At 39.2% G+C, this 22995-nt stretch overlaps 1 protein-coding gene across 1 annotated transcript in view; it reads right to left on the reverse strand.

The window, feature by feature from the left end:
* The window catches only part of LOC139747903 (transmembrane protein 70 homolog, mitochondrial), a 71564-nt gene that overhangs the window by 46262 nt on the left and 2307 nt on the right, over nucleotides 1-22995 (reverse strand). Inside the window, exons 2-4 of the mRNA XM_071660370.1 lie at nucleotides 17235-17372; nucleotides 9264-9361; nucleotides 4283-4412 (exon numbers count right to left, since the gene is read on the reverse strand). Of these exons, the coding sequence (XP_071516471.1) occupies nucleotides 4283-4412; nucleotides 9264-9361; nucleotides 17235-17363 (357 nt within the window). The 5' untranslated portion in view covers nucleotides 17364-17372. The remainder of the gene's footprint in view (nucleotides 1-4282; nucleotides 4413-9263; nucleotides 9362-17234; nucleotides 17373-22995) is intronic.

Consider the following 22995-nt stretch of genomic DNA (forward strand, 5'->3'; position numbering starts at 1 on the left):
TTTTGCGCGAGCCATCACTGCTTCCCTAAGTACATCCCATTCCTCCCCACTCCCCTTACGTCATTTGCCCTCACCTTTTGCCAATCTGCACTCAATCTCCCCTGGTACTTCCTCACACAAGTTCCCTTTCCAAGCTCACTTACTCTCACCACTCTCTTTACCCAATCTTTCTCTCTTCTTTTCTGAAAACCTCTACAAATTTTCACCTTCACCTCCTCAAGATAATGATCAGACATCCCTCCAGTTGCCCCTCTAAACACATTAACATCCAAAAGTCTCTCTTTCACACGCTTATCAATTAACACTTAATCCAATAACGCTCTCTGGCCATCTCTCCTACTTACATACGTATACTTAAGTATATATCACTTTTCAAAACAAGTATTCCCAATCACCAGCCCTTTTTCAACACACAAATCTACAAGCTCTTCACTATTTCCACTTACAACACTGAACACCCCATGTACACTGATTATACCCTCAACTGCCACATTACTCACCTTCACATTCAAAACACCCATCACTATAACCTGGTCTCATGCATCAAAGCTGCTAACACACTCACTCTGCTGCTCCCAAAACACTTCCTTCTCATGATCTTTTTTCTCATGACCAAGTACATAGGCACCAATAATCACCCATCTCTCTCCATCTACTTTCAGTTTTACCATATCAATGCTCACAATGCAAGGGAGGACATCCTTGAGGATTTCCATCTGCCAGCAGGTTTTGTCAACTCTTTAACAGTCGTCTCTCCTACTTACTTACATATACTTATGTATATCTCACTTTTTAAACCAGGTATTCCAAATCACCAGTCCTTTTTCAGCACACAAATCTACAAGCTCTTCACCATTTCCTTATACCATCAACTGCCACATTACTCACCATTGTACTCAAATCACCCATCACTATAACCCGGTCTCATGCATCAAAGCATTCATGTATATGCATGTGTATGTGGGCGGGCTGGGCCATTCCTCGTCTGTTTCCTTGTGCTACCTCACTGACATGGGAGATGGCGATTCAGTATATTAAATAACCTATTTTCTTTCATTTCTCTATCATACTTAATCACTGTTTCCCACATCTGTGAGGTAGCCTTAGGAAACTAACGAAGAATCGCCCATGCACTCACATACACACATATATAAACCTAAACGCCCATGCATTCACAAATATATACATAAATGCCCATGCATTCACACATACATACATATACATAGGAACATATACAGACATATACATACACATACACAGACATATACATATATACAAATGTACATATTCATACTTGTCTGCCTTCATCCATTCCTGGTGCTACCCCACCCCACAGGAAACAGCACTGCTACCCTTTGCTTAAGTGAGGTGGTGCCAGGGAAACAGAAACAAAAGGCTACAATTGTTCACAATCAGTCTCTAGCTGTCATGCATAAAGCACCAAAACCACAGCTCCCTATCCACATCCAGGACCCACAAACCTTACCATGGTTTACCCCAGACGCTTCACATGCCCTGGTTCAGTCCACTGACAGCACGTTGACCCCGGTATACCACAGTGTTCCAATTCACTCTATTCCTTGCACGCCTCTCACCCTCCTGTATGTTCAGGCCCACTGAAAAATGTGTGGAAGGCAAGAACATTATCTTGGAAAGCAAAAATGGGTATGTTTGAAGGAATAGTGGTTCCAACAATGTTATACGGTTGCCAGGCGTGGGCTATAGATAGGGTTGTGCGGAGAAGGGTGGATGTGTTGGAAATGAGATGTTTGAATACAATATATAGTGTGAGGTGGTTTGATCGATTAAGTAATGAAAGGGTAAGAAAAAAGTAATATGTACTCATCATATTCATTATACTTTGTCACTGTCTCCTGCGTTAGCGAGGCAGTGCAAGGAAACAGACGAAAAAATAGCCCAACCCACCCACATACAGATGTATATACATACACACCCACAAACGCACATATAAATACTCATACATTTCAGTGTATACATACATATACATACACAGACAAATACATATATACACATGTACATATTCATAATAGCTGCCCTCAGCCATTCCCGTCGCCATCCCGCCACACATGAAATGGCACCCCCCTCCCCCACACGTATGCAAGGTAGTGCTAAGAAAAGACAAAAAAGGCTACATTCATTCACACTCAGTCTCTAGCTGTCATGTGTAATGCACCGAAACCCCAGCTCCCTTTCGAATTCTAGGGCCCCACAAAACTTTCCATGGTTTACCCTGAGACACTTCACATGCCCTGGTTCAATCCAATGACAGTATGTCGACCCAGGTATACCACATCGTTCCGATTCACTCTATTCCTTGCACAACTTTCACCCTCCTGTATGTACAGTCCCCGATCGCTCAAAATCTTTTTCACTCCATCCTTCCACCTCCAATTTGGTCTCCTGCTTCTCCTTGTTCCCTCTACCTCTGACACATATATCCTCTTTGTCGATCTTTCCTCATCCATTCTCTCCATATGTCCAAACCATTTCAACACAACCTCTTCAGCTCTCTCAACCACACTTTTTATTTCCACACATTTCCCTTACCCTTTTAATACTTACTAGATCAAACCACCTCTCACCACCTACTGTCCTCAAACATTTCACTTCTAACACATCCACCCTCCTCCGTATAACCCTATCTATAGCCCATGCCTCGTAATCGAATAACATTGTTGGAACTACTATTTCTTCAAACATACCCAATTTTGCTCTCCGAGATTAATGTTCTATCCTTCCACACATTCTCCATCGCTCCCTCCCCAAACCTGTGACTCACTTCCGCTTCCATGGTTCCATCCACTGATAAGTCTACTCCCAGATATATAAAACACTTTGCTTCTTCCAATTTTTCTCCATTCAAACTTACATCCCAATTACCTCCTCCCTTAACCCTATTGAACCTAATAACCTTACTCTTATTCACACTTACTCTCAACTTTCTCCTTTCTCACACTTTTCCAAACTCAGTCACTGTGATGACATCACACAACCCTGCCTCACATCTACATGTATTACAAAGTTTTCATGCAATTTTCCATTAACTCTTACATATAGATACATTTGCTCCTCTTTAGAAGGCTTTCACACCATCCAACAGTTGTCCCTCTACACTGTATATCCTTAACATAAACCACAAAGCATTCCACTCGACTCTGTCATACGCTTTCTTCAGATCCATAAAAGCCCTTTCCTAAAACCCTCTTGCTCTTCACTTATTCTGCATAGTCACTTCCATTACTCTACAAATTAACATTCTTGCATACACTTTTACTATTATACTTAACAGACTTATTCCTCTATAAATGCTACATATATCATTACCCTTTCCTTTAAATTAAGTAACAATAACAGCTTTCACTTAATCCTCAGGCACAATCTTGTTTCCATGCAAAATTACACATCAGATGCATCCACTCTATCACAATTTCTCCTTCATAACTCATCATTTCAACCATTCCTTGTGCCTTTCCTACCTTCAACCTCATTAGCACTCTTCTTACCTCCCTCTTATCTATAGACCCATGCACTTGTATTCTCTTCCCTCCATTCTCCATACCCATGCATGTAACAACTGCTGCCTCTTGAAAATACCCTTTCCATCTTCCTTTTGATTCAGTAACTCCCCTTCCATACTTCTCACACTGACATTTCCACTATTACATCCACCTCTTTCCTTTTTAATTTAATTCCAGTGTGGTTTCTTATCATCCCAAAACTTTTCACTTAATTTTCTTCAGAAATCTTCATCTACTCTTTCTTTGCTTTCCTCTATCAGCTTCTTAACATTCCACTTACACATTTTATATTCTTCCCTCCTCTTTGCTGAGCTTCCACTGGTACATTCTATTGAGCAATCTAACATATAACTTTTTCTTCTCTTCCACAGCATTTCGAATCTCTTTTGTCCACCTTGCACTGCCCTTTTTATTCCTATATCTCATGACCTTGTATGCAACTACTAATTCTACAACCTTTAATAGTATCTCTCTAAACATCTTAAACACCTCATTCATACATGACGGCATCCATAAAGTCACTGTAATTCCATGAAAGCTTTCAGTTACCTTCCTTTTATGCTCTTCCCTGCATTTTTTCTGATTCATCTTCTCGATTACCAACATTTTAAGTCCTGCCCCTTTCAATCACCTAGATCTGCAGGAGATACATGAACAATACTCTTGCCCATTCCCCCAAGATGACACATCTTATCAAATAACTCATTGTTCACAAAATTTTAAGTACAAAGTGATCTACTAACTTGTAAAAGGATTGGCTGCACCATAAGTCCCAGACATGAAGTGGAGAGAGAGAACATTTTTATCATCCTTATCTGGGTGGAGAGTATCCCATGGTAGATCTCTGTCCACGTACCCGGTCCAATATCAACTCTGATGAAAAAATATACAAAATGAAACATATGACTTGAAATTTACCTACAAACACAGTCACATAAAAAAAACTCTATCATGCATACATAATATTACAGTCTTCACAATAAACACAATCAGAATTTTTTGCACATAATCACAGAGGCAAGTCAAAGTGCAGAGAAAACAACAAAGAGTGGATCTTCAAACTTTCTATTGTTCTAATAAAGAGGTCATTTGTTATGTCCCACTATGCTGGGAATTAAAAGGGATAACTTCTTAGGGAATAAGTAAAGCATGCAATTCTGAGAAGAAAGGGGCTATTTTATGGAATTCTTGAATGGAATTCGAAGAGAATGGGATCATCAAGAAAACATATTCATGGGGTAGGCTGAGGATTGCAACGAGTTTTCAGTTTTGAGTAAGTGAGCAGGATGCTAAAGGAAACCCAAAAGAGTTCCAAGTAAATCAAAACTGCAGATGGAGTGCATAAATTCAAAAATAATACAAAGAACAAATATATATGTATGTGTGTATATGTCTGTGTGTGTATATATATGTGTACATTGAGATGTATGAGTATGTGTATTTGCGTGTGTGGACGTGTAAGTATATACATGTGTATGGTAGTGGGTTGGGCCATTTCTTTCGTCTGTTCCCTTGTGCTACCTCGCAAATGCGGGAGACAGCGACATAGCAAAATAAAATAATAAATAAATAAATAAATACAAATACAAAGAGGGTCAGGAAGAAAGGTTTGATTAAGAGAGAAAAGGTGGTGAAAGCCTTGCGGAAGAAGAAATCCGGCAAGGCGGCTGGTTTGGATGGTATTGCAGTTGAATTTATCAAGAAAGGGGATGACTGTGTTGTTGATTGGTTGGTAAGGATATTCCATGTATGTATTTATCATGATGAAGTGCCTGAGAATTGGCAGAATGTATGTATAGTGCCATTGCAAAAAGGCAAAGGGGATAAAGGTGAGTGTTCAAACTACAGAGGCATACGTCTGTTGAGTATTCCTGGGAAATTGTATGGAAGGGTATTGATTGAGAAGGTAAAGGTATGTACAAAGCATCAGATTGGGGAAGAGCAGTGTGGTTTCAGAAGTGATAGAGGATATGTGGATCAGGTGTTTGCTTTGAAAAATGTGTGTGAGAAATACTTAGAAAACAGATGGACTTGTATCTGGCATTTATGGATCTGAAGAAGGCTTATGATAAGGTTGATAGAGATGCTTTGTGGAAGGTCTTAAGAGTGTACAGTATGAAAAGTAAGTTGCTGGAAGCAGTGTGAAGTTTTAAGCAAAAATGTAAGGCAAAAGTATGAGTAGGAAGAGAGGAGAGTGATTGGTTCCCAGTGAAGGTCAGTCTGTGGTCCACATGGTTGCTTAATGTTTATGGATGGGGTGGTAAAGGAGGTGAATACAAGAGTTTTGGAGAGAGAGGCAAGTATGCAGTCTGTTGGGATGAGAGGGTCTGGGAAGTTAGTTAGTTGTTGTTCACTGATGATACAGCACTGGTGGTTGATTCGAGTAACAAACTGCAAAAGTTGGTGACTGATTTTGGAAAAGCATGTGAAAGGAGAAAGTCAAGAGTAAATGTCAATAAGAGCAAGGTTATTGTTATGTATAATCATTCTGAGGCTTGACTATTGATGACAACTGCTTGTTTATGGCCAGTCAACCATGTTCCCTACCACCAAAGCACAACTTCATCAATGCCACACGACAAAATTTTTGCAAATAATCTTCAATGTGGAATACCAACAAATGCTTTTTGAAAATTTAGATAAGTGACATTAACTAATCTATTTACATCATATATGTTGATTTTATCATAAAAGAAATCAAGCAGATGTGTTTGACATGAGTGAATTAATTGAAAACCATATTGAGATTTGTTGAATATGTGCTGGTCCTCTAAATGGTTTACAGTTCTATCTCAAATGGTAGCTTCTGTAAGTTTTCTAATTACAAACGTTAAGCTAACTGAAGATAACTTTGGAGCATTGACTTATTACCTCTTCTGAAAACTGATGTTAAATTGGCAAACTGCCATTCATCTGGAACTCTTTCCATAGCAAATGACTTACTGAAACTAGTGGTCAAGGGTTTAACTATCTTATCTTTTGCCTCTTTCATTGTAGTCGCATAAAACTTATCTTGGCCAGTCATTCTCTCTATTTTCATCCGGTTTACTGTTGATAGTACATCTTCAGCTTTTACATCAATTTGCTGAAGAATGCTCTTCTCTCTTATCATTGAAACAGATCTGGGACATGGATTGTGTCTTCAATCATAAATACAGATACAAATATGCCATTTAAGATTTCTGCCATGGCTTCATTATCTTAAACCAAAACAAAGTTTTCTGTAATTAATGGACCAAATGACTGGGCAATGACTCTCCTGCTTCTAACATAACTGTAAAACTCTATAAGGCTTCTTTTGCTAATTTCAGTAACATACACTTCTTATCAGCTAGTTCTTAAAGGACAGATACTCTTATAAGTCACCATTCCACCAACTTGGCTTCCTCTTAAAAATAGACCGTCTACTACACATTGACACATATATTTCCCCTAATGCTTTACAGGTTTTACTAAAGCTTTTCCAAGCTATGTTCATCTCGTTCTCATTGACCATATCATTCATCCTATATTTGCCTATCAAAGCATTGCAAAGATCATTAACATCTGCATATCTAAAATCAGGTATTCTTTTCCGGCGGTCATACTGACCAACATTATATACTGTATTGACTGCGTAATTTGTCGACAATTATGTATACCATACTTTTCCATACTTCAACATTATTAACATCTCTATTAGTAGTTAGAGCTAAATCTAATATGTTCTTGTCACAAGTACGTTTTTCGACTAACTGGATTTGGGCACTATCAAGCAAATTTAGGTCGAGTCCATGTCTGAGTCTACCGGAAAAGGATTCTCCCCATTTAGATACCAGTATGATAAAATCTAACACAACAGAATCTCTTTCATTACAAATTTCTGCCTCTGGTGTCTGTGAAGAGGTCTATTTTTTCTTATGAAGTTTGTCTTTAATTTCCACAAAAATGAAGTTAAAATTCTTGATGGCTGTAACATTTTTTACTGCTGCAATCAAGAGCTTTAACAAAGAACATGACACCACCTATATTTTTTCCCTTTCCCATTAAACAGGGTGTAACCTAGAACTGAATATTGAGCAAGGAACTTTCTATTCAGGAATGACAATCATATAATTTCCTTTCAATGCTATTCTCTAATTCATGAAATTTTATTGCATATACTCCAAGTGTTTACATTAAATGTCTCTAGATGAGATTGAGACTTATTTTGAAGGGTACTTATGGAGGGGGATGGGTCTGCTCAACACTGGCAGCATCTTTTGACTAAAACACACCGGTAGACTCACTAAGGAGCCTACCAAAATATGGAGCTCCCATTTCATTAAAGATCAAAAGGATAGGATTAAACCAAACATCACAAGCATAGCTGACACTAATCACAGCAAGGAAGTCACATCAAAAGTGGCTTTCCCACAAGAAAGAAAGAGCAGTGGATTCTAACAATTTGATACCATTATCTTCTACCCCTGTATAACATACATGACAGGCGAGATCCAATAGCTCCTTCACAGTGTGATCTGTTTTGGGAAGACCTTTAAAGTGTTTAAAATGCTCTAGCCAGATTTTTTCCCACACACCATCCATGAATCTGTCCTTGACTTTTCAGAGACTTAGCAATGCTGTCAAAACTGTCTTAATATAGTAAATCATCCACAAATCAATCAGAAGTGTTGAAAACAGTTTGTAATTACAGAGTTCTTATTCAGAAATTGAGACACTGTCTCTAATCAAAAATTTCACAACTGTAAAAATTCATAATTTGGGGATTCATATGTCAAGGTATTGATGCAGTGCATATTCATGAGTCATAAACAAATATCTAGAACCTGCATTAGGTAAACAAAACACTCTGTTAAAGGTATGATACATAGAGATAAATATCTGTGTTCCATATCTTTAAAACCTGTAAAAATCCAAAATTCACATAATGTTTGACTCCATGAATACTGTATTTTTCATATCCTACCTGTCCTGGATGGACCCAACTCTGATGTATAGATGTGAAACTTGAGCTTCTGTAGGTTTAGATAAGTAAACACTATGAGCAGTTAAAAACAAATAACTAACATAGTATCACCAGAATAAGATTAAGAGCAAATATTGATCAAAGGAAGACATGTCATTTGATAAAGAGAATTAGAAATGCACATAGAAGAATGCTTTAAAGATAGTATGGTCAAGTCAAATGAATGGTGATGGATAAAATAGTAAAGATGATATGTTGGTATAAAAATCAATGATCATGGAAGAATTGCTGAAATGCAGAGGGGGGGTCATTTGTTGTTTAAAAATGCCACCAGAGTAATCTTTGAGTGTGTGCACTGAAAATGTTTTGTGTGTAATGACAGTGATGTGAATGGAGACTTTAGTCTTAAAAGATGACTTAACATGGTGTTCAATGTGGAAAAAGTTCTTTATTAGCAAGGAAACTTTCACTTTAGCACACTGGGCAAGATATCAAGATTAGATGAAGTAAACTCTGCAGCTGTATAAATTTACAAAATATAATAAACACAGATTCTAAGCCATATAAAACAGCATGCCTTACCATCCATGAATTAATGCAGGAATAATGACTAAAATGGTACATGACTGGGTAGAATGGCAGAATGGAAAGATAGTGAATACATGTTCAAGTAGGACTAGAGAGATTTTTGAGATCATGCATGTGCCAAATTGCTACAGAGAAAAAAAAGGTATATTGGGTATAAACAAAACTAAACGAGTAATTTCACAACCTACTCTGTTTCTGTGGCTGAAGAAGATGTCTTCTCCTCCTTAGTGCTGAAAACCCTTGCGAAAACCACGTTATGTGATTTCTTACAGCCTTGTGGTTGTTTCTGTTAATACAAAATGCATTCTTATTAGGATCTGTTTCATAATACAGGATTCTCTTGACTGTCTGAGTGTGCCATTCCTACTTCTGATCGTCTGTGACCAACTTTTTGCAACCAAATTTTGCTGTCTGCAATGCATATTGTCATTAATTGCCAAATGCAATATGCTTTTAATATCTATTTCAGTTGCCCCTCTCATAAGTTGTCAGTATGTCTACCAGCCATCAAGGCCTAGGTCCATACCAAATGCCTAGCTGCTGCTTTCCATGGTGGAAACTAACACACACAGACTGAACAATACGTCCTTTATTCAAACTACAAAAATGTAATTCTCTAACTTCTTTTGTCTTTCTTCCCACAACTTTTCACCTTTATGCATCAAGTCTTCACACTTTCACACATCTGAAGAGGTTAAATTAATTTTTACATTATTTCTCTCATATCATTAATTTTCTAGTCATCTAATATGACAAAGATTGCTTTTTACCAATACCATGTTGATAACTACATAAAAACAAACACACTCAAAAGAAGAAGACACCTTAGTCCTGTCTAAAACAAGTAAAAAAAAAAATAAAAGCTTGTTTAATTACCACTTATAAGAAAATGATAAAGTGAAGAGTATGATAATATGAGTGAAACAAAGCTCAAGGGTAAAGGGGAAGAGTGGTTTGGGAAAGTCTTGGGAGTAAAGTCAGGGGTTGGTGAGAGGACAAGAGCTAAGGAAGCAATAGCACTACTCCTGAAGCAGGAGTCGTGGAAGTATGTGATAGAGTGTAAGAAAGAAAATTCTAAACTGTTGTGGGTAAAACTGAAAGTAGATCGAGAAAGACCGGGTTATAGTGATAAAAGATTTGAATGCAAAGGTGAGTAATGGGGCAGTTAAGGGAATAATTGGTGTACATGGGGTTTCAGTGTTGTAAATGGAAATGATGAAGTGCTTGTAGATTTATGTGCTGAAAAACGACTGGTGATTGGGAATACCTGGTTGAAAAAGAGAGATATACATAAGTATATGTATGTAAGTAGGAGAGATGGCTAGAGAGTGTTATTGGATTACATGTTAATTCATAGGTGCATAAGAGAGAGACTCTTGGATGTTAATGTGCTGAGAGGTGCAACTGAAGGGATGTCTAATCATTATCTTGTGGAGGCGAAGGTGAAGATTTGTAGAGGTTTTCAGAAAAGAAGAGAGAATGTTGGGATGAAGAGAGTGGTGAGAGTAAGTGAGCTTGGGAAGGAGATTTGTCTGAGGAAGTACCAGGAGAGACTGAGCACAGAATGGAAAAAGGTGAGAACAAAGGATGTAAGGGGAGTGAGGGAGTAATGGGATGTATTTAGGAAAGCAGTGATGGCTTGTGCAAAAGATGCTTGTGGCATGAGAAGCACGGGAGGTGGGCAGATTAGAAAGGGTAGTTAGTGATGGGATGAAGAAGTAAGATTATTAGTAGAAGAGAAGAGAGAGGCATTTGGAACATTTTTGCAGGGAAATAATGCAGATCACTGGGCAAGAGGTCAAGAGAAAGGTGCAAGAGGTGAAAAAGAGGGCAAATGAGAGATGGGATGAGAGAGTATCATTAAATTTTAGAGAATAAAAAGATGTTTTGGAAGGAGGTAAATAAAGTGCATAAGACAAGGGAACAAATGGGAACTTTAGTGAAGGGGGGTAATGGGAAGGTGATAACAAGTAGTGGTGATGTGAGAAGGAGATTGAGTGAGTATTTTGAAGGTTTGTTGAATGTTTGATGATAGAGTGGCAGATATAGGGTGTTTTCGTCGAGGTGGTGTGCAAAGTGAGAGGGTTAGGGAGATTGATTTGGTAAACAGAGAAGAGGTAGTAAAAGCTTTGCGGAAGATGAAAGCCAGTAAGTCAGTGGGTTTAGATGGTATTGCAGTGGAATTTATTGAAAAAGGGGGGTGACTGTATTGTTGGCTGGTTGGTAAGGTTATTCAATGTATATATGGCTCATGGTGAGGTACCTGAGGACTGGCAGAATGCTTGCATAGTGCCATTGTTCAAAGGCAAATGGGATAAAAAAGAGTGCTCAAATTACAGAGGTATAAGTTTGTTGAGTATTCTTGGGAAATTTTATGGGAGGGTATTGATTGAGAGAGTGAAGGCATGTACAGAGAATCACATTGGGGAAGGTCAGTGTGGTTTCAGAAGTGGTAGAGGGTGTGTGGATCAGGTGTTTGCTTTGAAGAATGTATGTGAGAAATACTTAGAAAAGCAAATGGGTTTGTATGTAGCATTTATGGATCTGGAGAAGGCATATGATAGAGTTGATAGAGATGCTCTGTGGAAGGTATTAAGAATACATGGTGTAGGAGGTAAATTGTTAGAAGCAGTGAAAAGTTTTTATCGAGGATGTAAGGCATGTGTACGTGTAGGAAGATAGGAAAGTGACTTGTTCTCAGTGAATGTTGGTTTAAGGCAGGGGTGCGTGATGTCTCCATGGTCGTTTAATTTGTTTATGGATGGGGTTGTTAGGGGGTGAATGCAAGAGTTTTGGAAAGGGGGGCAAGTATGCACTTTGTTGTGGATGAGAGAGCTTGGGAAGTGAGTCAGTTGTTGTTCGCTGATGATACAGCACTGGTGACTGATTCGGGTGAGAAACTGCAGAAGCTGGTGCCTGAGTTTGGTAAAGTGTGTGAACGAAGAAAGCTGAGAGTAAATGAGAATATGAGCAAGGTTATTAGGTACAATAGGGTTGAGGGACAAGTCAATTGGGAGGTAGGTTTGAATGGAGAAAAGCTGGAGGAAGTCAGGAATGTTACCTTGGAAAGCAAAAATGGGTATGTTAGAAGGAATAGGGGTTCCAACAATGTTGTATGACTGCAAGGTGAGGGATATAGATAGTTTTGTGGAGGAGGGTGGATGTGGTGGAAATGAGATGTTTGAGGACAATATGTGGTGTGAAGTGGTTTGACTGAGTAAGTGATGAAATGGCAAGAGAGATGTGTGGTAATAAAAAGTGTGTGGTTGAGAGAGCAGAAGAGGGTGTTTTGAAATGGTTTAGTCACATGAAGAGAATGAGTGAGGAAAGACTGACCAAGAGGATACATGTGTCAGAGGTGGAGGGAACGAGAAGTGGGAGACCAAATTGGAGGTGGAAAGATGGAGTGAAAAAGATTTTGAGTGATCGGGGCCTGAATATACAGGAGGGTTAAAGGCGTGCAAGGAATAAAGTGAATTGGAACAATGTGGTATACCGGAGTCGACATGCTGTCAATGGATTGAACCAGGCCATGTGAAGTGTCTGGGGTAAACCAGGGAAAGTTTTGTGGGGCCTGGATGTGGAAAGGGAACTGTGTTGTCTTTTCCTAGCGCTACCTCATGCACGTATGGGGGAGAGGGTTTTCATTTCATGTCTGGTGGGGTGGCGATGGGAATGAATAAGGGCAGACAGTATGAATTATGTACATGTGTATATATGTATATGTCTGTGTGTGTATGTGTTGAGATGTATAGGTATGTATATGTGCATGTGTGAACGTGTATGTATATACATGTGTATATGAGTGGGTTGGGCCATTCTTTCGTCTGTTTCCTTGCGCTACCTCACTAACGCCGGAGACAGCGACAAAGTATAATACATAAATAAATAAAAAGATCGAGAGAGATAGGTGATTATTGGTGTTTATGCATGTGGTCAAGAGAAGAAAGATCATGAGAGGCAAGTGTTTTGGGAGCATCTGAGTGAGTGTGTCAGCAGCTTTGATGCAAGAGACTGGGTTTTAGTGATGGGTGATTTAAATGTGAAGATGAGTAATGTGGCAGTTGAGGGTACAACTGGTGTACATGGGGTACTCAATGTCACGAATGGAAATGGTGAAGAGCTTGTGGATTTGTGTGCTGAAACAAGACAGGTGACTGGGAATACTTGGTTTAAAAAGAGAGATATACATTAGTATACATATGTGAGCAGGAAAGACGGTCAAAGGGTATTACTGGGTTACATGTTAACTAATAGCCATGTAAAAGAGAGCCTTCTGGATGTAAATGTGCTATGAGGGGCAGCTGGAGGGATGTTTGATCACTATCTTGTGGAGGCAAAGGTGAATATTTGTAGGGGTTTTCAAAAAAGAAGATAATGTTGGGGTGAAGATAGTAGTGAAAGTAAGTGAGCTTGGAAAGGAGAATTCTGTGAGGAAGTACCATAAGAGAGTGAGTGCAGAATGGCAAAAGGTAAGTACAAATGACATCGAGTGGAGTGGGTGAGAAATGCGAAGTAGTTAGGGAAGCAGTGATGGTTTGCACAAAAGATGAATGTGGCATGAGAAAGGTGGGAGGTGGGCAGATTAGAAAGGGCAGTGAGTGGTGGGAAGAAGAAGTAAAGTTGTCAGTGAAAGAGAAAATAGAGGTGTTTGGACGATACTTGCAAGGAAGGAATGCAAATGACTGGGAGATGTATAAAAGAAAGTGGCAGGAGGTCAAGAGAAAGGTGCAAGGGTTGAAAAAGAGGGAAAATGAGATTTGGAGTCAGAGAGTATCATTAAACTTTAGGGAGAATAAAAAGATGTTTTGGAAGAAGGTAAGTAACGTGTGTAAGACGAGAAGAAATGGGAACATTAGTGAAGGGGGAAAGTGGGGAAGTAATAACAGGTAGTGATGAAGTGAAAAAGAGAGGGAGTGAGTATTTTGAAGGTTTGTTGAATGTGTTTTGTGATAGAGTGGCAGATACAGGATGCTTTGGTCGGCATGGGGTGCGAGGTGAGAGGCTCTGGGAGAATAGTTTGGTTTAGAGAGAAGAGGTAGTGTAAGCTCTGCGGAAGATAAAATCCGGCAAGGTGGCAGGTTTTCATGGTATTGCTGCAGAATTTATTAAAAAAGAGGGTGATGCTGTTGACTGGTTGGTAAGAACATTCAATGTATGTATGGATCATGGTGAAGTGCCTGAGGATTGGTGGAATGCAAGCATAGTGCCACTGTACAAAGGCGAAGGGGATAAAGGTGAGTGTTCAAACTACAAAGGCATAAGTTTGTTGAGTATTCTTGGGAAATTATATGGGAGGGTTTTGATTGAGAGGGTGAAGGCATGTGCAGAGCATCAGATTGGGGAAGAGCAGTATGGTTTCAGAAGTGGTGGAGGATGCGTGCATCAGGTGTTTGCTTTGAAGAATGTGTGTGAGAAATACTTAGAAAAACAAATAGATTTGTATGTAGCATTTATGGATCCGGAGAAGACATATGACAGGGTTGATAGAGATGCTGTGTGGAAGGTTTTAAGAGAATATGGTGAGGGAGGTAAGTTGCTAGAACCAGTGAAAAGTTTTTACCAAGGATGTAGTAAGAGAGGAGAGTGACTGGTTCCCACTGAAGGACAGTCTGCCACAAGGGTGTGTGAAGTCCCCATGGTTGTTTAATTTGTTTATGGATGGAGTGGTTTGGGAGGTGAATGCAAGAGTTTTGGAGAGAGGGCCGAGTATGCAGTCTATTGGGGATGAGATGGCCTGGGAAGTGAGTCAGTTGTTGTTTGTCAATGATACAGCTCTACTGGCTGATTAGAAAGAGAAACCGCAGAAGTTGGTGACTGAGTTTCGAAAACTGTAAGAAAGGAGAAAGTTGAGAATAAATGTGAATAAGAGCAAGGTTATTAGGTTCAATAGGCTTCAGGGACAAGTTTATTGGGATGTAAGTTTAAATGGAGAAAAACTGGAGGAAGTGAAGTATCTTAGATATCTGGGAGTGGACTTAGCAGCAAATGGATGGAAGGAGAAGTGTCACAGGGTGGGGGAGGAGGGTGAAGGTTCTGGAAGCAATGAAGAATGTCTGGAAGGAGAGAGTGTTATCTTGGAGAGCAAAAATGGGCATGTTTGAAGGAATAGTAGTTCCAGCAATGCTGTATGGTTGCGAAGCATGGACTATAAGTAGGATTGTATGAAGGAGGGAGGATGTATTGGAAATAAAATGTTTTGAGGACAATACGTAGTGTGAGGTGGTTTGATTGAGTAGGTAATGAAAGGATGAGACGTTTGGAAACAAAGAGAGTGTAGTTGAGAGAGCAGAAGAGGGAGTGTTGAAATGGTTTGGACATAGGGAGAGAATGAGTGAGGAAAGATTTACCCAAAAAGGGTAATGTGTCAAGGTGGAAGGGGAAAAAGGGGAAGAGGGGGAACCCAAAATTTGGGGGTGGGAAAAATGGAGGAAAAAAAATTTTGGTGATTGGGGGCCCGAACATAAAGGGGGGGAAAGGGGCCCAAAATAAGGGGAATTGGAGGTGGGGGTAACCGGGGTTTCGTTGTCAAGGGGTTTAAACCCCGGCCCTGTGAAACGCCCCTTTTTCCTTTAAAAACTTTTTTTTTCCAACCCACCCTCACTTAATTTTAAATTTCACCCCCCTTTCCCCCGGGAATGAATTTTTCAAATATAATTTTTTTAAATTTATATATTTATTTTGTTTGTTTGTTAGTTATAGGTTGAAAGGAAAAAAATGAAAGTGGAAAAATACAAGGTTTTAAAAATTTCCCCCTTCTTTCTCCCTTTTCCTTGTTAATAAAACAACACGCAAAAAAAAAAAAAAATGAGAGGGGAGGATTTCCAGCCCCCCGCTCCCTTCCCTTTTAGTCGCCTTCTACGACACGCAGGGAATACGTGGGAAGTATTCTTTCTCCCCTATCCCCAGGGATATGTATATCTCTCCTTTTATACCAGGTATTCCCAATCACCAGTCCTTTTTCAGCACATAAATCTACAAGCTCTTCACCATTTCTATTTACAACACTGAACACCCCATGTACACCAATTATTCCCTCAATTGCCACATTACTCACCTTTGCATTCAAATCACTCATCACTATAACCTGGTCTCGTGCATCAAAACTACTAACACACTCACTCAGCTGCTCCCAAAACACTTGCCTCTCATGATCTTTCTTCTCATGCCCAGGTGCATATGCACCAATAATCACCCACCTCTCTCTGTCCACTTTCAGTTTTACCCATATCAATCTAGAGTTTACTTTCTTACACTTTATCACATACTCCCACCACTCCTGTTTCAGGAGTAGTGCTACTCCTTCCCTTGCTCTTGTCCTCTCACTTACCCCTGACTTTACTCCCAAGACATTCCCAAACCACTTTTCCCCTTTACCCTTGAGCTTCGTTTCACTCAGAGCCAAAACATCCAGGTTACTTTCCTCAAACATACTACCTATCTCTCCTTTTTTCTCATCTTGGTTACATCCACACACATTTAGACACCCCAATCTGAGCCTTTGAGGAGGATGAGCACTCCTTGCATGACTCCTTCTTCTGTTTCTCCTTATAGAAAGTTAAAATACAAGGAGGGAGGGTTTCCAGCTCCCCCACTTCCGTCCCCTTTAGTCGCCTTCTATGACACGTGAGGAATGCGTGGGAAATATTCTTTCTCCCCTATCCCCAGGGATATATATCATATAACAAAAATCCTCATTAACAGTGCCATGCTTTCCCATGCATAGCTACAGTACAGTATCTGCATCACCATGCAGGCCTGATCTCACACCATTCACCCCTTTCCATTCCACATCTTACAACCACTTAACCTTGTTTCACACAAACCTAACATGTACAATCTATACTTTTTAATGGTGTCTGCACCTTCCATCTTTATACATTCATCATTTACTTCTCTCATCTTTCACCCATGAAAACTGTATTGCATCTTAGGATAAAAGCAGCTGTAAGCATGCAACTTTTGTCTAAGGCCACATGCACCCAGTGTACTGAATGACTGAAAAACTGAGGTCCCCAACACCACACACTAGCAAGACAAGTGGGGATACCTAATTACCTGAAGCAGACTTCTTAGTTTACAATCATATTTTTAAACACAAGCTCTAAAACTTGTTTCATATACAAAAATGCCTTTAAATCATACAACCATTACCTTACCTGTATTATTTTCATACAAAATGGAGATCTGGTAGTGCATGACAAAACAGATGGTACCCGCAATAAAGCAACAAAGCTCTCTCTTTGACGACATTGAATACCACGCAAAACTCCACATACTCCTGCCATTCTCTTTCTCTGCAAGTAAAGTAAATGTACAGTTCCACCTTAATATGTTGGTGTCCAATTCTTTGCAATTTTTAAGTCTAGGAATTTACAATTTTTTTGAGCCCACAAAACCTTTATTTCAAATATATATCAACTGTTTCAAAAATAAAATCCCAAAAGCTTAACCACAGGTTTTGATACCTGCTTCTTTCCTTACACATCAAAGCTTTGGAACTCTCTACCTTCCCATGTCTTTCCCAATACCTATGACCTGGCACATTTCAAAAGGCAGGTCTTTCATGTCCTCAAAAATTCAAATATACTTTCCCTTGTCTTTTCTTTTTCCACTCCATAATTCTCTCTTTATTTCAATTGAGGCTCAGCCTTGAAGTGAACTTTTGTTTGTAACTTGGGCCTTCAACATAAAAAAAAAAAATGACAATGACGTAAGGCAAATGATAATAAAAACATAATCTATACTTATCTCAATATCAACTTGCAGTCTACATTTTTTTCAAATAAAGGTCAACTATTTTTCTTATTATATAGTTACCAATTATTTAGTATGTTAAAGAAAAATTTCCCCACTTATTGAACAGAACACCATTCTAATGACTAACTAAGGGAGAGGTTGACCATCAGAAGCTGAATTCTATTACATATTGAATTTCTGGAATTTTTTCAGTTGGTTTTTCATCAAATTCACTGTTGTTTCTTCTTAAATCATTTGATGCCAGTGAAAAGTGTTCATACTTTTTCTAGGGCATAACATACTAAGAATTGAGGATTCTTTTTTTTTTTGGCAAAGATGCACTTGAGAATTATCATGGTACCAGCCAATGGAAATTCAATTCTCTTTTCTAAGTTGTTTATCAATCATATACAAAGATAATTTCATATATGATTATCTAGTGCAAGTGTGATGTACTCATACTCTCTGGTCATAATAAAAAAATTGCATTCTTTTTTTCCAATCTAAACTGCATTCACTAATGTAATGCTATACAGTCTGTCATCTGTACTCATAACACCCAGCATCTTGGAATGAGATCAGGAAATAACATGCCAAATTCAATCCAGTGAGTCTAAACTAATAAGACTAAATTTGTGATGTAACAGAATTTCATACACTTTTCTATGTGATCTCAAATTTATTTCAGTTGGGCTATTTAGGTCTGTCAAACGCCAAATTCCAATAAAAAGAAGATCGTTTGAACAAACCTTTATTGATGAGCATGAAAAAATATTCCCATTTACAGTATGATTTTTAATGTTAGAAAAAAAACTCTGAGAATCTTACAATAACAGGGACTTTCAACATTCTAAAAGAATTTTTCTAGTGACTTAGATGTGACTATTTTTCCTTAGATCAGATTTCAGTACCTGAGGCATTACTTACAAGTGCAGATATCAGTCTGCAATCACCTTTTGCTGCCATCATAGAGGATATTTCCCAGGGAAAGGCTGTTGCAAAAGGCTTAAGATACTTTCATGCACAACAGATAATTTTATGATATATTTTTTCATTCTCATTCACTAATTTCTGCATGAGTAAGGTAACACCAAGAACACAAAAATGGCTTCATATGCTCACATCAAATTTTTAGCTATCAAAACTGATGCATCAAAACCAAAGCCCTATTTCACAGAAAAACCCCACAAACCATTCAGTGATTTCCCATGATTATCTTATGTGCCCAGGTTCAGCCTACTACTAGCAGCATATCATCCCCAGTATACCCATAAAACCAATTCACTCTGTCCCATTCACATCTCTCATCCCCTTGAATGTTCAGGCCATGACAAATTAAAGCTTTCTTCAGTACATCCTTCCATTTCCTTCTTGCTCTTCCCCTCTCCCTTTTTCCCTCCACTTTTGACATGCATATCTTTTTGTATGTCTCCCTTTGTTTACCCCCTCCATGTGACCATCCCTAGTTTCTCACTCATACTTCAAGTAATCCACACATCTATCTTACCTTGTCCTTCTTCATATGATCAACTCTATTCACTCAACTCACTGACCTCATGCATCTTGTTTCAACCATGTCTATTCTCTTTCTGTCTTTTGAATTCAGGGCCTAAGATTCACACCCATACAACACAACAATACTGAGAGTACCCAACTTTACCTTTACAGACAGTGACCTCTCATTCAACACACTACTTCATGTGCCAAGGCCATTTACCCTTTCTTTCAACCTATAATTCACTTCAGCTTTCACAGTTATTTTGTTTGTTAAGTCTACTCTCTCATACATAAGTACTCCACTTCTAGGCCCTCCCTATTCAAACTCACACAAAAACCAACTTGCCTCCCCCTTCTACTACACCTTGTTACCTTACTTTTGTTGATATAAACTCTTTACTTTCTCTCTTTACACACTCTTCCAAACTTAAACACTAGCTTTTGTAACTTCTCGCTCAAATCTGCCACTGGAGATGTGTCATTTAACTCACCTTCCAATTCCCCTACCCTTCTCACACTGATGACCCACCCCTCTGTCCATGATCACTGCATAAGCACCCTCAACACCCAATCCATAAACACATCAAATAGTGATAGCAACATCACACATCCGTAAGGCAGACCTGCCTTCATTTGGAAGCACTCAATCTCCGGCCTTTCCACTTACACAAATGCTTTTATCTCTCAATAAAGTCTCTTTTCTGTATTTATAAGTTTTCCTCCCACACTACAAATTCAGAGAAACTTCCACAAAACATCTCTCTCAACTTTGTAATATGCTTCCTCTGGGTCCATAAATACCAAATACAAATCCGTCTCTTTCTCTAAGTAATTCTTACACAAATTTTTCAACACAAACACCTAGTCTACATATCTTCCACAACACATGAAACCACAGTGTTCCTTCCCATTATGGTGTTGAATGCATGCCACACCCTCTTAATCACCATTCTCCTATTCATCTTACTAGATACACTCAACAAACTTCTTTTTCATACTTGCTTGCCATTTCTCACAATAGTTAGTTTGCAGCAGGAACAAAGATATAGCCTCATTTGCTCACATTCATTCTCTAGCTGTCATGTGCAATGTACTGAAACCATTGCCAAGCCCCAAAGACCTTTACATGGTTTCCCTTGACCACTTCATGTGCCATGGTTCAGTCCAGTGACAGCATAGCAACCCCCCCCAATATACCACATCACTCCAATTCACTTTACCCATGCATGCATTACACCCTCTCGCATGTTCAGGCCTCAAGCAATCAAAACCTTTTTCACTCCCACTTCTCCTTTCTCCCCCATTTATGACACATACACCCTCTTTGTCAATAATTTAAGCAATGACTTTAATTCCATTTGCCTTTATATAATAGTACTGTACAAGCATGCTGCCAGTCCTCAGTCATCTTACCTTTGGCCATATAGAAACTGAAAATCCTGACCAACTGATCAACAGCATAGTCATCCCCTTACTTGATTAACATAACAGCAACCCCATCCACTCCATCGGCTTAGCCCTACATTAACTTATGCAAGGCCTTCATCACCACCTCTCTTTTCAAAAAAACATTCACCATAATGCTCACACGCCTTGCACTATCTTGCCCCACAACAAACTTATAACTCTGTAGTTTGAACACTAAACTTTATCTACCTTGCCGTCATGCAATGACACTATACATGCATTCTGCAAATCCTCAGGCATCCCATCCTAATCCATAATATCACAGAAAATCTTACCAAACAATCAACAACAATCATCACCTTTCTTAAAAAATTCATCTGAAATGCCTTCCATTCAAGCTACCTTGACACAATTCATCTTACGTGAGGCTTTCAACATCTCTTCAACCACTCTCCATGACTCTATTTCACACACTGCCCAAAACATTAAAAAGTCCTTGAAAATACTCACTCCATCTCCTCACCTCATCACTACCTGTTACCATTTCCCCTTTTGCCCCCTTCACTGATGTTCCTATTTGCTCTCTTGTTTTTCACTCATTATCAACCTCTTTCCAAAACATCTTATTCTCCCTTAAATTTACAGATTTTTAGTCACCTCAACTCTCATATGCCCTCTCTTCCAACTGCTGGACCTTCCTCCTGACCTCCTACTGCTTTCTTTTATACATCCCCAATCATTTGCACTCCTTCCTTGTGAATACCACCTAAATGCCTCTCTTTTCTCTTCCACTAACATTTCTGCTTCTTCACTCCACCACTCACTAACTTTCTAATCTGCCCAACCTCCTACCTTTCGCCTGCCACATGCATCTTTTGCACACGCCAGTACTGCTTCCCTAAATACCTCCCATTCCTCACCCACTCTCCTTGCTTCATTTACTTTCATCATTTGCAATTCTACACTCAATCTCTCCCAGTTATTCTTCATACAAGTCTCTTTCCCAATCTCAGTTACTCTCACCACTCTCTTCTAACTGACATTGTCTCTCTTTTCCAAGAACCTCTACGAATCTTCATCCTTGACTACACAAGAAAGTGATCATACATCCCACCAGCTGCCCCTCTCAGCACATTTACATACAAAAGTCTCTCTTTTATATGCTTATCAATTAATCCTATCAATAAACATTCAATCCAATAACGCACAATGAACATCCCTCCGTCTCACACATGCATACCTATGTATGTCCCCCTTTTTAAACCAGGCATTACCAATCTCCAGTCTTTTTTCAGCACACAACTCCACAAGCTCTTTACCATTTTCATTCACAATACTGAATACACCAAACCCCCTCAGTTATACCCTCAACTACCACATTATTCACCCTCACATAAAAATCACCCATCACTCATACCTGGTCAAAATTGCTGACACTCACGCAGCTGTTACTGTAACACTTGACTCCTGTCAACTTTCTTCCCATGGCTAGGTGCATAAACACTAATAATCATCTATCTCTTGCAATCCACTTTCACTTTTACCCACATACTTCTAGAAAGAAACTAAGCAATTTCCATGATGTGGGGTTTCTTAAATAGAGTGGATGATATGGTCATAACAAGTACGTTCACTGAGTCAAGAAGCGGAATTCCAGAACCATCAAAGGAGAGAGGAAAGTTGTGAGGAGTCTTCAATGGAGAGATGGGAAGAAGCTGGGTCTTGGAGGCATTAAACTTAACTAACTTTGTCTACCCCACTGAGATATACTGTCCAAGCCTGAGTTACTAAAGAAGCTGTGCTGAGATGAAATGTAGATTGAGAGAAAGAAGGAGCAGAATTCAAGGATGTGGAGGAATGCAGTGTTGAATCATCAACTCACAAGTGCATTTGGATATTTGTGGAAGAAAGGAAATCGTTGATAAAAAAAGAGATAAAGTGTGGGAGACAGGACAGAACCTTAAGGGACACTGCTTTTTATGGAGAAAGGCAAAGAGGCTGATCCACTAACAACAATGGAGATACATCAGCCGTATAGGAAGCTAGATATGAGGGAGCAAAGTGAGAGAGGGAAGTCAACAGCAGGGAGCTTAGAGGTGAGACCCTGATGCAATACCCTGTCAAAAGTTTTTAGTATGTTGAGGATTCCCAAAAATCATTCAGGGATGATGACTAGACATTAGTAAGGTAGGAAAGAATATCACCAGCAGATCTCACCCTACAGTAGTCATACTGGTGAAAAAAGGGGAAGCCGAGATTCGTTGTGTCCCAGGAAAT

This window comes from Panulirus ornatus, chromosome 71 (genome assembly GCF_036320965.1).
Source record: "Panulirus ornatus isolate Po-2019 chromosome 71, ASM3632096v1, whole genome shotgun sequence".
In the NCBI taxonomy this organism is placed as follows: domain Eukaryota; kingdom Metazoa; phylum Arthropoda; class Malacostraca; order Decapoda; family Palinuridae; genus Panulirus; species Panulirus ornatus.